Source organism: Yarrowia lipolytica, chromosome 1D (genome assembly GCF_001761485.1).
Source record: "Yarrowia lipolytica chromosome 1D, complete sequence".
NCBI classification, from domain to species: Eukaryota; Fungi; Ascomycota; class Dipodascomycetes; order Dipodascales; genus Yarrowia; species Yarrowia lipolytica.
Window position 1 is genome coordinate 1,893,588 of NC_090773.1, and position 14,304 is coordinate 1,907,891.

Below are 14,304 nucleotides of genomic sequence, written 5' to 3' on the forward strand. Positions count from 1 at the left end.
ACTGTACTGAAGTATCAACGGCTTGAACACTAGGTCAATAAACCTCCATGGGTATAGGCTCTATTATCGACAATTCAACTGAATTATACCGGCCGGAGTTCTTGCAGTCACATGCTCCGCCCATTCTACTCCAACAGTGTTCTTCGAATATTCACATCGGATAAATAAAACTACAATTACCGTATTAGGTAATAGCTCGTATTAACACGCGTTTCACCTTCCACACCTGGTTCATGAAGCGTACAGTACTTGTAAATAGAGCAGCTAAATAAAAACAACACCCGACTACACCACTTACCAGCCCACAGCCTTGTAATGGTGGCGATGTAGCCTCCCTTTACACCTCTCAAATGATAACACTATGGGAAGATATCCTTTACCCATATACTCTTTTTTTTAAAAAAAAAAAAAAATTATAATCAACAAGTAGTACTTACAGTACAATATGTACAGTACATACGAGTATACTGTTTACAACCAATAATAAGGTTTCTATTCACATAACGCGTCTTCATTGGAGAATTGTAAGGACCCCTCAGTAGAACCATTTTTATTCCCGATACATATAGCGTATACATCATTGTATTTGTCTACCCTCCCTGAGAAAGCTCAATATCATCAATTTCTACATTTTTAGCACAGAACCTTATTAATTGCCTCCGCCCCCACATATGCACGACACCACATGCAGTTACACAATCGTGCACAGACTGCTTCTATACATCTAATTACTCTTCAACACAACACTTTTGCACCGCTGTCTTCATGTTCAACTTGCCGTGGCAGAAATCCCGCGGCTCAAAGTCGTCGCCCAGTACTGTACTAAGCGAGCTACATGTTGGCAGTTCTGTTCCGACCATTCCAGCTTCTAAAAACCGCCCAAACAGCTCACGATCCATCACAACCACATGTTCGTCTTGTGGAAGCAGTATAAGCTTACCGCCACACCTCCGATCATTCCTGTGCTCTACCTGCAACACCATAAAAGACTTGCGATCGACTAGCGTCCGAGGGGGGGATCTGGAGCCAGTATCGTGTGCACTGCTGGAAAAGTGGATTGAAACACCCCATTCTCTGTGCAAGAACCTCTTTGACAGCTTTTCGTCACCAACCTGCCTAAACGCTTCATTCCATATGTTCAACGTCAAATTGCACTCCATTAGCACGTCTCATGGCCTAGATCTGGATGAAATCGATGTCTTCTTTCAACAAGTATGGAGTTTGGGTCCGGAACCGCAATTGGCAGTTTTGAGAGGTGCTCTAAAGCTGCTTAGAAGGCCGCGCATGTTACTCGACAAGCCCGAAAAGCTGCGCTTCTTGATCATCCTTATGGCCATTCCTTCGCTGCAAAATGTGAGTCTGCTGAACAGAGGACTGAGTGAACAGATGAAGGAACAGAAAGAAGGTAAGAGGGTGAGGGGTCCCAGGGTAGCTACCCCTGAGTTTCAAGAAAGGAGAAGACCTTCTGGCGATGTTCCCAGAGGGGAATCTGAGGGCCGGACTAAAGTGGGAGAGCGCAAGGGTGGTAAGAACGGCGTTTCCGACCGTGCCGTGCTGTCTCAAAACAAGGGGAATATTCCTGTTGGTGTTCCTGCACCAGTAAGAAAGCCCGATGGAAGTTTTGGTGTCACAGGTGGAGGCGCTGCTGGCAGGAGGGAGAGCGCGGGGAGTGCGATCCCGGGGGTTACTGGAGGAAGTATTACATCAAAAGAGAGGTCGCGCGGTGAAAGTGGCAGTAGTCCCAGTTCTATTTCACCTGGAGAATCCCGCCCAGGGTATCGTGGTGAACCTGTGAGCTCAGGTAGGCGAGGAGGTGCTGGAGAAACACCGCCCAATAGCGCGTCTGAGTCACGTGTATCGCCACCGGCTGAGCTCCATGACATGCCCCCTGCTAACCATGTGCAATCTAACTCTTCCAATCGATGCATGGGACCACCGCCTCCTACATCATCGATCCCTTATCTTTCTTACTGCATCTTATCACACCTCATCGGCTACCAGGCCCATACAGGTGCTGAACTCAACAAAAACATTGTCAACTGGTATCTGCGCTTTTCCAGTGACCGGTTTTCCCTCGTTGTAGACATGGTGAATTCGTTCATCTCCAGTCGACTGACGTACATGTATCGGCATTCGAGTGATGGAGATGATGATGAGGGTGTCAGCGGGGGGGTTGGGAGTGGAGGCAGTAGTGGTGGACGGGTCTGGTCGCGTGATCGTGGTCCTGCCGCTACACCTGGGTCTCTTCCTAAGGTGGGCCCAGTTAGTGGCTTGACTCGGTCTTCGAGCAAGTCACGTCGCTCACGGAAAATCCGGATCTACGACTACTGCAATGACTGGCAAATTACAGCAGCTGCCCGTTTCATGTCTGTGCTGTTCAACGTCAATTTCGTCGCCTCTTACTTACCCACGTCGCAATTTTACAACACAATGGTTGATTTCGTGGATGTTTGCGGTGATTTCGGGGCTTGGCAATCGCGTGATGGTACCAATTTGAATGCAGACATGCTCTGTAACGGGTCGCTATTTGGGGGAACTGATACCTCTCCAGACGCGACCAAGTTCACGTTTTGTGCCTTTCCTTGTCTGCTTTCTCTTGGAGCTAAGACTTCGGTGCTCGAATATGATGCCAAGAAGCAGATGGAATTCAAAGCTCGGGAGGCATTCTTCGACTCTCTCAGTCAGCGCCAGCACATTGAACCATATCTCAAGATCAAGGTGAAACGGGAATCCCTTCTTGCCGATTCTTTATCTGAGATAGAACGTAACAACGGCAACTACAAAAAGTCCTTGCGTGTTGAGTTCGTGGGCGAACCTGGCATTGATGTTGGCGGAATCCGAAAGGAGTGGTTCTTGCTATTGAAGACTGCTCTCTTCAACCCGGCCAGAAACTTATTTGTCGAGGATGAAGAGTCGCATTACTGCTGGTTTAACCCTGGTTGCAAAGCTCAGGACGGTGACCTTCGAGAATACAGACTTGCCGGTGTAATTACTGGCTTGGCACTGTATAACTCTAGCATGCTCGACTTGCCACTTCCTCCAGTTGTTTTCAAGAAGCTCTTGGGATGTCCGGTCGGACTCGAAGACTTCACAGTTGTGAATCCGACGGTTGGGCGGTCGCTCTCGCAGCTTCTGAAGTTCACTGAGTCTGAAGTGGAGTCACTGAACCTCAGCTACAATGTCATTATCGATTCTGAGGGTGTGAAGAAGTCGTGTGACTTAATCAGCAATGGAAGCCACGTGAGTGTCACGACACGTAACCGGCGTGATTACGTTTCAAGGCTGGTCAAGTTCTTTCTGGAAACATCTATTTCAACAACGTTTGCAGAATACAAGAAAGGCTTCCATTCCGTTGTGGGAGGCAATGCCCTCTCATTGTTCCGCCCGGAAGAGCTTGAAGCGCTAGTGAAGGGATCTTCAGAACCTTTGGATATCGGCACCCTGAAAACCGTCACTAGATACCAGAACTTCACTACTGAAGATCCGGAGTCGGAACTTGTCGTGAGATGGTTTTGGAAATGGGCTGAGAACCTAGAGGAGGAGAAGCAGAAGAAGTTGCTACGATTCATCACTGGAAGTGACAGGATTCCTGCCACAGGTATTTCGAACATGAACTTCAAGATTACTTTCTCGGGTCCCGACTGTGACCGTTTCCCCGTGAGTCACACTTGTTTTAACGAGCTGTGTGTGTATGGATATTCGAGCAGGCAGAAGTTCATTGATAAGATCGTTATGGCAATGAACGAGAGTGAAGGGTTCGGTATTAGATAGCCCGCACTGGCGAGCTGTGAACTGAGGTTGCTCCCAGCCTGTTTCACTGATAGTTGGAAAGTTGCATCATATTGGGTGAGGAGGATGAGTGAAGTCACGAGTAAATTATGGTACAAATACAAACTAGCATATAGACAAGAGTGTAAATGTTGTAAAAGGAGACCTGTACTGTACTTGTATAGAAGTTCATTAGGAAGTATACCTGACAACCTGATTAGTTAAGCTGGCACAGTAGTTGGTTACACGTTCTTGAAAGTACAAAGGCCATATCCATGCGAATCCTGCTGTATAACTTGTTCTAGAATAATGTCCGGTACAAGTACTTGTACATAACATGTTGCTGGTTTGGTTATCATAGAGACGCGCTATATGTAGCTACTACACTTACACCTATTGCCATGGACCGTGTATATACAGAACCATTGCTTTGAGCATGGTCATGATTGATGTATTTATAATTTAATGCAAGTTAGTGCTCTCTCGAGCTGTTGTGGCTTTTCCTTCTATCTTTCCCTCTGGCTGACATCAAACTCCCAGCCTTGGAAAATGGCAAAGTGGACAGCATCGTGCTTTGACTTGAATTTGATGGGGTGGTCATTGCCAGGGATATTGATCTCCCACTTCTTAGTGGACGTTGGAGTTTCTGAGATGCGCACTTTGAGGTCGTCTAGTTTGTAGATGACCGAGTCGTGGAATGGGAGGGCAGCATCCCCCTCAGAGGTGTGTGCTTTCAACCGAGGAGGAACAGAAGAAGTCGTAGCAGCAGCGAAATGTGAAGTAGTTCCCGGGGTTACCGCTTGTTTCAGCAGCCCAAAAGATCGCAGAAATCGAGACATGGATGCAAAGAGTCAGTATGTGTTTGCGTGCTTGCGTGCTTGCGTGCTAGCGTGCTTGCGTGCGTGCGTGCGTGTATGGGTGTGTGTGGATGTGTGGATGAGGAATTGGGGGACTCCAAGGTGTATATAGGAGAGTGTATTTTTAAGGTTCCGGGCATACATGAGAAAAGTTTGCTTTAATCAGATGGTTTTTATCAGATGGTTTTTATCAGATGGTTTTAGGGTTTATGTCAATGGGTGCCAGCATTGTCGAAATGAGAGGTGAACTCGTAAGTAAGGCGACAGCAGAAATGGCAAAGTGACTGCTCAGTCATGTAATTACCTAGACTCGACAATGGTTTCCACCCCACAACCTCAACATGGTTTAATCGTGTATAGGAGGAGTCGCTGACGCCATCTCAAGTGACGCACAGCGGCCAGAATTTAGCTTTTAGCTCACTCAAAATGTGGCAAGTGTGTGCGAGGTGCAATGGTGGTGGCAAATACAACTGGAGGTATGTTTTCGAGAACATCAGCAGAACCCACAAACAGTGCATACCTACTACTTGTAGTAGTATCTTATCTTGGAATATCGTGTCGTACACTGTATCGTACAGAAGGTGAATTAAATATGCATGATATCTCGGGATGGGCTTTGACCCAGCTTGCTTTTTTATCCTTGAGAACACGCACACAGACGCCCAGCACACATGCAGCAACTCTCGTCGATCAATCGCGTAATTTGGTTAATCCAACCCCAACGAAGAAGACTCGACAACCTATAGACTCTAAATCCATAAAATTACTTACGTAGCACTATGTACTATATCTACAAGTAGTGCTCGTGTTATGAATCCCGTAGGTGTAGGTGCTTGTATATGTATAACATCGTAGCAAACTGGCAGGGACTGTCTCCACTAATATATGATACATCACGAGCAGGCATTGTGTGCTTGAACATCTTGATTATTTGTACTGTAGGACCCCCCAGTGAGGTCCTCCCCTTACAGATGCCTCTACAAACATACGCTGTACTATTTACACAGATGATTCAATAAATAATAAATAAGAATAAAAATCGAGTACACGAACCCCTTCATTCAGAGAGCCCTCGATATATACGCGGCTATCAGCGTCATGACACCTCCGATCTGGAACGTGACGGCAATGGCACGGCCTCCATCCCCCTCTCCTTCGAGCAAGAAAAACACAAACGATGACACAAACGTGCAGACGAATTGGGGTGCACTGATTGCAATGTTGTGGATACCAAGGTACACTCCTGTATGCTTCGCGTCGGAGGTGGCACTGGAATTGGGACCTAGTTGGTCTGTTTCGTTTATCTCCTGTGATATGGGGAGCGGTGTACCTTCAAGCCTGTGAATCTCCTCGCCCATCAAGGCGAAAGGAGCCCAAGTTGTGATTGCCCAAGAATATCCACATGAGGCTATGACTGCAGTCGCCGCGCCCACAGATCCAACGTACAACGTGGAAAACATCGCTAGAGAAAACACAATGTGAGCGCCAGTCCAAATGGACGTCAGCCGTGGTTTATACCTGAACACAGTATTTGTTGCCAGAAATGGCATGACAAAGGAAGCAATTAGAGAGACGACAGAGAACACCGTCAACGACATTGATCCAATTCTACCTACCTTTCCGACCTTATCACCATCTTCATCGACCCCGCCATGTTGTCGTTGGTACACCTCTCCAATCCATGTTGATGAATAGTACAAAAACGAAAACCATCCGTACCATGCGAAGAATTGGACAGAGACAATTCGCTTCATTCTGGGAGGCAAAGTGGTAGCTGTCTTGAAAATGGTGGTGAAGATTCCACATGTGTGACTTAATACACTCTTTAGCGTCACAGGTTCATGCTGCTCAGTCTTGACAAGAACCTGTTCTCTTGTTAGCATGCTTGTTATCCCCACAGTAAGTAACAGCGCTGCAGAAGAAATAACACACAAGCACTTGAGTTGAGTGTCTCCCATCCATCCGTTGGTAATATGAACCAAGTTGAGAAATCCCAGAAAATAGCCAATCAGATGTCCTACCGCTGTTTGACGAGCGGCCCACCCGTTACCTGCTTGCTGTAGTGAAGCAGGTAGGATATCCACAATGAGAGCTCTACAACATGCTTGCACAGTGTTAATGGAAAAGTCGGTGAGGAACACAGAGAAAACCGCAATGACGCGAGTCGAAATGCTCTTGTTTAAAAAGAAGAGAATGGGAGATAATTCCGTGGCCCATGCCATAGTCACCAGCGAGAGAGACACGAAAAGCGATCCCACAACCATGAACGGACGCCTTCTTCCATATCGAGATGTGCAAGAGTCTGACAGCAAGCCTACCACAGGTTGTGTCACAAGGCCCGCGAGGGGTCCCATTGCCCATACTAACGAGATGGTAGACTTGGACATGCCCAAAGATAACAGGTAGACATTGACATAACTCATTTCCACGCCCCAGGTGAATTGCAGACCTGCAATTGTAAGTGTCAGAATAAAGAGTCGTGTCATCTGACTGTTCCCCCACACATTGGATTTTCCTGTGAACATGTTGTTTGATGATGATGGAGAGTGCATTTGGGCTTTTTTATCGAACTCAATATGATGATGGGGTACCAGTGAGTTTACGAATACTGAACATAACTGTATATCAATGTCTGGGGCAACTGCTCTCATTCTCCGTTTGAGCTATATTTACTCAGTAAACTTCAAATAATGGAATCACTCAGTTTTTCAGTAGAAGAAAATATTTGGCATCATCGTGTCCATCCGTGTATCGTTTACAGTACAACTGCTAGATGTAGTGTACACTGTACTTGTAAAAGGACGTGTATAAGTACCAGCATGTGCCCTGCAGTACATGGTATGGTGGTACGCGACAGATGCATCAAGCACATCAAATATGTAGGGTACACTGGGTGATTCATGGGTGATTCATGGGTGATGGCGGCTCTGTTACTTGTACTTCATCAGTGCCATGATACCTTACGATAATACTGTATAGTGTACTCATACAGTACAGTATGTACTTGTAGTTGGTTCATATGACCATGCAGGCTGAGTTGGGTGTTGGTGAGCTACAGTATGAATATAATTAATTACTACTGTACATATTCACAGACAGTGTGTAACAGCGCATGCTAAGGTACACAGTGTACAGTACGATACCACTACGGGTAGCGGTACAAGTATCGTACTGTACTGTACTAAACTTGTAGTATGTACACAGGACAGTATAGGCTGTCTAGGTACAGCATTGTTGTAAGACTACTCCGCAACTGTATTATAGTATGTACATACTGACATATTAGACAATAACAGCCTTGCCATCGCACTCACAACTTTCAGAGTTCCTAGTGTTTTTGATTCTACAAGTAGTGAGTCAGAACAGAGAACCAGTTCTGGCCCACTAGAAATTTGTTGCCGTTGTGTTGCACTGGAGAGTTATGATTGAATGCATATCTATAATTAGGAGCCCTAACCTTCAACTGATTAGGTTGGTTAGATAAGGTGGCGCAACTCCCAAGTCTCGTGCATAAAAATATGTGCGGTGATAAAGTGATCCCTTAACACCAACGTCTCCTGTTCTCCACCCCAACACTGAGAGTAATAACCACGAACACCAACACATGCCCGTTGCAGTATGGATCCCAGACGAACAGGCATCGTCTTGCCACTGTTGTCAAGCCACGTTCTCCTTATTCAACAGACGTCATCATTGCCGCAAATGTGGCAATGTTGTATGCAACTCATGTTCAACGACCCGCACTCGATATCCACCCAACACCTACGTTGTGTCGCCTCCATCACAGATATTTCTAGAGTCTCCACATGTGCCCCATCGAACCTGTGACGGCTGTGTAGAGGGTTTGAGTGAATGGCTACAAAATGAGGCTAGACGAGAGAGAGCTTTGGCACAAGACGATCAGGCGGAAAACTCTTCTCAAGAAGTGGTTGATCAGCCTGAGGCGACGCGGGCTAACTATGGGTCCTGGAGGAACTGGTTCGGAGGTGGAGAAATAAACGACAGGCCCACGCAAGTTGGTTCTAGTCCAACTACAGAAGCTACACGGGATATGCAACCTGCAGAGCCACAATCCCCTCCCTCAGACAATGATTTCTGTCCTGTGTGTGGCAGATCCATCAAGAAAATGTCAACAGGTCAACGTGAAATCCACATTGAGGAGTGCCTCAACTCTGCATTCGTCGGTTCCCCCACACCACCTGTGCGTCTTATTGTGTACAGTCTGGCTATGAAAGATGAAGTTGACTATGGTGAATGTGTTATCTGTTTTGAAGATTTCGAAGGAGGTGACAGGGTGGTGCGACTGGATTGTCTGTGTCTGTACCATGAACATTGCATCAAGGGGTGGTTCAAGAAGAAGCAAGCGAGAGACTGTCCTGTCCATGCTGTACATGAGTGACCGTGGAGGAGGGACTAACTTAGCATGTGTATATATATTTATCATCAACGACTCGAAACATAATCACGTACTGTACTTGTATTGTATTGTAGCTACATTCGTATTTTTTTACTACCAGCCTCTCCAAGGAATCCACTCATCCACAACAAGATTATCCTGGACCACGTAGTACTTATTGAAAAGTGAGCTAGTAATGCAGGCATGTTGAGGATACAACTCGATTTTGTCTCCAATTCGGAAGCTGTTGCGTGCCCCCTCCTTCAGAGGCGAAAGAATACCGTGTTCCTGGCTTACTCGCGACACGTACCACTCGTCATTACCCTTGATATGAGCGATGCCCGGAAATTTAGAACCCGCAGGTTCGCGTGCTAGAGCCAGTACGCCCGATGAAATCAGGTATTCGTTTCTCTCGGGATAGTACGACACGACCTCTGACAAAATTGTTGAAGCAATGTGATCAATAGGGGCCAAGGATGTGCTCACCTGCTGCAGGTCCAGGCAAACGAAATTCCCGGCATGTATCTCAATCTCGCCCTGCATGGTATCAATGAGTTTTCGGGTCTCTTCAGAAAGAGATGGGCCAGTGACATGAGCTGTGGGGGTGGCTCCCACGGAAAGAATGAGGTTCTGAGGGTTCGGGGTAGCTTTAGATGCTTCCTGTACCGCTTTCAACTCCCTGAGAAGGTGAACTTCAGCCTCAGCAGGCGTCTTTGCAGAGTATGAATTGCCTGCATGTGCATAGAATCCGGCCAAGCCAGGCTGAGAAATCAATTGCTCGAACGCTTTCTGGGTTGTTGTAGTTCCTGCACGGTGATCATCTGCATCAATTTTGACAAAGAACGAACTGAGCTCTGGATCGCGGCCATCCCAAAGTTGGTCAGGGTTGTCAACCAAAAGGTGCAGTCGTGCACCACCCAGCAATTTGAATTGTTTTTGAAGATCTTCCAACTCTTGGCGTTTCGAAGGCCCAGGGGGTACGCCGTATATGAGATCCGTGACTAGACCCTCCTCCACTAGAACCCTGCATTGTCTGATTTCCTCCAAGGTTGAACACACAACCCTGCCAGTGAGACCTTCCCATTTGCTATTGCCTGCGCCCATTTGCAAGCGAGTGACCTGGGTGCATTTTAGGGTCTTAACGTGTGCGCGAAATTTGATCTTTCCTTGGAACTCATCGGAAAGAGCCTTGACATTGCTTAGCATCCTGTTGGCATTATTCTTGAGGATATTTAGATCCACCACCAATGCTGGAACGCTGATTTCATCGATCGAGGTCATTAAACAAGTGATGTGCTGTTCGTAGTCGAGGTCGTGCACCAAGTGTGTACTATACCAAAATGTGGGTGTGATCACGCATGACGTTAGTTAGGAGGGTCTAAATCTGTTCACATTGCATAGGTGCTTAATACTTGTATGGGGTTTACTGCATCAGTAAAAATAGCCAGTACTGTACAGTAAGTAGTGTTAATTATAACTGTGCGCTGCAGTATGGAGTGAGGTATTAATGATCCCGATCCGTGCGAGAACCAATGTATGAGGTAAAAAAGGCGCAGTTGAAGGGAGTAATCAAATATATACAGTACACAGTATGTACATACTGTACTGTATGTATCGACACTTTGCACCCCCTTTACAATACAGTAAGATAAGAATGCACATACTTGTACTATACCAGTATGTAGAGTACGACTGGTGCGATAAATTATGATACTTGCATGTCGTACTTAGGCAGATCTCACTTGTGGGACCCATTGATCAAAGCTCAGTCATCGAGTTTACTGGAGATACTTTTGACTCCACCCAACACAGCTTAAATGATATTCTATGAGTATATACTCGTACTGCACCATTTATGCATCACGAAAGCAATACAACCATTTCGTTTCCATGTCCGGGGGCATTGAGATTGTGTCCGTTGTTTATTGTCGTAACTCTTCACTTTTTAAACGTGTTGGTTAAATAAGCCCCGATGGGTTTATGCAGAACCTAATCCAACCGACATTTGACCCTACAAGTAGTGCTAATTACCATGGGGTTTGCCGCTTGTGCCAGGAGGCGATGTCAGATGACCAAATAGAGTTGGGTCTAAGCCGCAACATTGATATGGGCAGTGTGATCGGAAGGTACACACACAAATCGTTGATAGCAGCTACATATTCGTACAAGTACTGGATAAATACAAGTACTCGTATCAGTATTTATGTGTAAAAAAAACCACGTATTGTGTACTACTATACTCGTACTTTTAGTGAGTTCAAGTGCTGGCACTTCATCGTGAAGGAAGAATGCAGCTCTAAAGTTGATGTCCAGGTCTTGATGTCCAGGTCGCTCCGTTCTTCGTACACAACGAGTGCTCTATGTACAGAATCGTACCTACGAGTTCGGGCTTAAGTACAAGTAGCTACCTGTAGCTCATGCTCTTATTGCGAGTACCGTACGTGCCACACATTTACTGTACGCACTGTTATGTATTGAAGGCGCAGCATTCGCCAGCAGTGTACATATTGTACTTGTAATCAACATGGTCTCCATGCTCCTGTATCTTCAGTGAAGGAGGATTAGTCGTACCCGTATTGATGTAGCTATTGGCAGTAATAGTTGTGTAAACCCGGCTTCTACCTCAAACTACCGTTACAGGTACATACTGTACGAGTACAAGGTACTGTAGCTGCAATTTAGAGTCATGCAGCTCTTCAGCATGAATGTACAGTACATCCGATATATCAGTACGAGTCGCCACGATTTCGTACCGAGTAGATGGAAATCATAGACTATTGGCCGATAATATAAACATAAACATGTGTATAATATCCTAGATATCATTCCTTCTTTACATACAAGCACGCAAATCAATTAGTCTTACCACATTTTTTGGCAGTGCAGTGTCAACGTCAACACTGCCTACCTGCCCTTGTAGTGCCATCTATTAAGGTTCTGTTTCCAGATAACCTGATATCAGGATCTGGGGACATCAGTTTCACAAAAGAGGTCAGTAAACATATACAAGTAAGAATATGCCTGCTTATTATTGACTTACTTGTGAATTGGTTTATTAGAATGTCTTAATTTGTTCTGATTATGTGTAGAACTCTGTGCTGTGGCAATGTTCGATATGCAGCATGTCAGTGTCGCACCACATTCAAATTGTCGTGCACAGTAACCATACCTCACTCTTAAATTCTCCCACAACACTCTACCACAACATCATACATGTCCTTAGCAGATGCACTAGAAGAAGAACGCAAGGCCGTTCTGGCTATGAACAACAGCGGACAGCGAGGTGGTACTCAGCATCGACCAGTCAAATCCATGGTTTTGGATGAGCCTAGAATGCCACATGCCCATCATCGATCCAAGTCTGTTTCAACTGGCTCAGGACCTGGGTGGAACCAGCAGCGGCCCAATATTCTTGTTTCCGGCCCTGATGGTCTCTCGGGAGGTAACAAGTCGCGGTCTACCTCCCCCAATGAGTCCATGTACGCCAACCCCTACAGCAACCATTCCACCACCAGCAAAGCCGGAATGGGAGTAGGTCTTGGTCACCCTAAAGCAGGAAAGGTTGAGCCCCTTCCATCTCACAGGCAAGCCATGAAAAACCAACTTTTCAGTCATATGGGCGGTGCCACGCCTTTTGGGGGTTCCTCTGCTGGCAACGTCGACGATGTGCTTCTGCGCAACTTGGATCAATTGATGCGAAATGGCCCAGGCGCCTCTGTGCGATCGCGGTCTGCCAACGACTCCTCGCCCCGCCATGACACTACCCTGTACCCTCCCACTGCCGGATATCGAAGCAGCAGTCGAAATGGGAGCCGTACAGGAAGCAGGTCGGGCTCACGAGCTGGCTCTCGTAACCCATCACCTTGCCGGTCCCCTTCGCGAGAACGATCCATTTATGATGAAGCTCTTCGTGTGGATCACGACGATGACGATTACTTCGACGACGACGATGATGACGATTCTGAAGACGACGACGAGGAGGACGATGACACCGATGCATCCTCCGAAGAAGACGAAGAAGACGGATATTCTAAGAAGAAAAAGGGCAAATGGAGTGGACTAGATACCTCGCTGGTCTCATCAAACGCCTTGTCGCTTCTGGGAGCAATGGAGGATGAAAGAAAGTCAGTGGCGCAATCGAAGTTCCGCACAAAGTCTTTAATGGACCAGGCCATCGACCCTGCACACCCTCCGCCCCCTTCACACCAAGACATCGCGGCATACAGACGCCGAATCGTGCATCCCCACACCGCTTTTGATGCTGCAAAGCTGATCGAGCAAGATGCTAAGCTTGGAGTAGCCCCCTACACTGGCTACAAAGAGGAGGTTAAGGATGCTGCCGCTGCAGAGACTATGGCCCTTACCGTATCCACCATTGCTTCTAGCGCCGCGACGAAGCGAACAATCCGTACCATCACAAGAGGAGATCTTCCTGGCCTGGTTGGTACTGCTATCACAACCCCCGACCCTTCCCTTGAAGGCAACACCAGGGAGACTGAGAAAGAGACTGAAGGCGCTTCGGGCAATGCTGAAAGGGCAGCTGGGGGAGGAGACAATGATGGGAATGGAGTACCAGACTCAGCGTCTACCGTACCATCGACTTCAGTGACTTCCAGTGTCGCGGCGGTACTGCCTACCCCTGTGGTCTTGCCATACCGACCCAAGGCCTACATGGTATGCACCGATCTCTCCCCCGAGTCAAATTACGCTCTTGAGTGGACTGTTGGCACAGTACTGCGGGACGGATCCATCCTGTATTGTGTATGCACTTACCAAGAGGAGGATGGGGTGCGACCTGAGTCGGCTGAGATTGAGCGACTCAAGGCGATTGGTGAGATCACTCATAATGTTGTGAAGCTGCTGAAGAAAACACGGCTGCAGGTCCATGTTGTTATTGAGGTGGTCCACTGCCGAAACGCCAAGCTCATGTTGTGCGAGATGATTGATCACGTTTCACCTACATTGGTAGTTGTAGGGTCTCGTGGAAGATCTGCTCTTAAGGGCGTTCTTCTAGGATCTTTCTCCAATTACATCGTCGGAAAGTCTTCGGTTCCAGTGATGGTGGCGCGACGTCGCCTCAAGAAATCTAAGGCTCATCATGTCAACGTTCGACAGAGTAACAACCTCCGTGAAGGACATGGTGGTCTTGGCTTGTCCGCTGCTAAGGTTGATTAGGTTGCTAGACCTTCATTTATTCGTCATCTCCCCTGTTGCATAACTAATACTAACGTGTTGTTTGAACCTATTGTATGACTCGTACTTAGAACTTGTAGGAATAGGAGT

The 14,304-nt window shown here is 46.9% G+C and overlaps 6 protein-coding genes across 6 annotated transcripts; 3 read left to right on the forward strand and 3 right to left on the reverse strand.

The window, feature by feature from the left end:
* Window positions 1–765: 765 nt before the first annotated feature.
* Window positions 766–3,771, forward strand: YALI1_D18943g (uncharacterized protein; the record flags this gene model as incomplete). The annotated part of the gene is made up of 1 exon (XM_502861.3): window positions 766–3,771. One exon carries the CDS (start codon window positions 766–768, stop codon window positions 3,769–3,771), a length of 3,006 nt encoding a protein of 1,001 aa, XP_502861.3.
* A 503-nt stretch (window positions 3,772–4,274) lies between these two features.
* YALI1_D18982g (uncharacterized protein) lies at window positions 4,275–4,607 on the reverse strand (the record flags this gene model as incomplete). Its single annotated transcript, XM_502862.4, has 1 exon — window positions 4,275–4,607. The coding sequence occupies one exon, from the start codon at window positions 4,605–4,607 to the stop codon at window positions 4,275–4,277; it is 333 nt and encodes a 110-aa protein (XP_502862.2).
* Window positions 4,608–5,686: 1,079 nt separating this feature from the next.
* Window positions 5,687–7,276, reverse strand: YALI1_D19008g (uncharacterized protein; the record flags this gene model as incomplete). The annotated part of the gene is made up of 1 exon (XM_068282717.1): window positions 5,687–7,276. The coding sequence occupies one exon, from the start codon at window positions 7,274–7,276 to the stop codon at window positions 5,687–5,689; it is 1,590 nt and encodes a 529-aa protein (XP_068138818.1).
* Window positions 7,277–8,229: 953 nt separating this feature from the next.
* On the forward strand, window positions 8,230–9,024 carry YALI1_D19018g (uncharacterized protein; the record flags this gene model as incomplete). Its single annotated transcript, XM_068282718.1, has 1 exon — window positions 8,230–9,024. The coding sequence occupies one exon, from the start codon at window positions 8,230–8,232 to the stop codon at window positions 9,022–9,024; it is 795 nt and encodes a 264-aa protein (XP_068138819.1).
* Window positions 9,025–9,135: 111 nt separating this feature from the next.
* Window positions 9,136–10,302, reverse strand: YALI1_D19039g (uncharacterized protein; the record flags this gene model as incomplete). Its single annotated transcript, XM_502865.3, has 1 exon — window positions 9,136–10,302. One exon carries the CDS (start codon window positions 10,300–10,302, stop codon window positions 9,136–9,138), a length of 1,167 nt encoding a protein of 388 aa, XP_502865.3.
* A 1,932-nt stretch (window positions 10,303–12,234) lies between these two features.
* Window positions 12,235–14,196, forward strand: YALI1_D19058g (uncharacterized protein; the record flags this gene model as incomplete). The annotated part of the gene is made up of 1 exon (XM_502866.1): window positions 12,235–14,196. The coding sequence occupies one exon, from the start codon at window positions 12,235–12,237 to the stop codon at window positions 14,194–14,196; it is 1,962 nt and encodes a 653-aa protein (XP_502866.1).
* Between the last annotated feature and the right edge of the window lie 108 nt (window positions 14,197–14,304).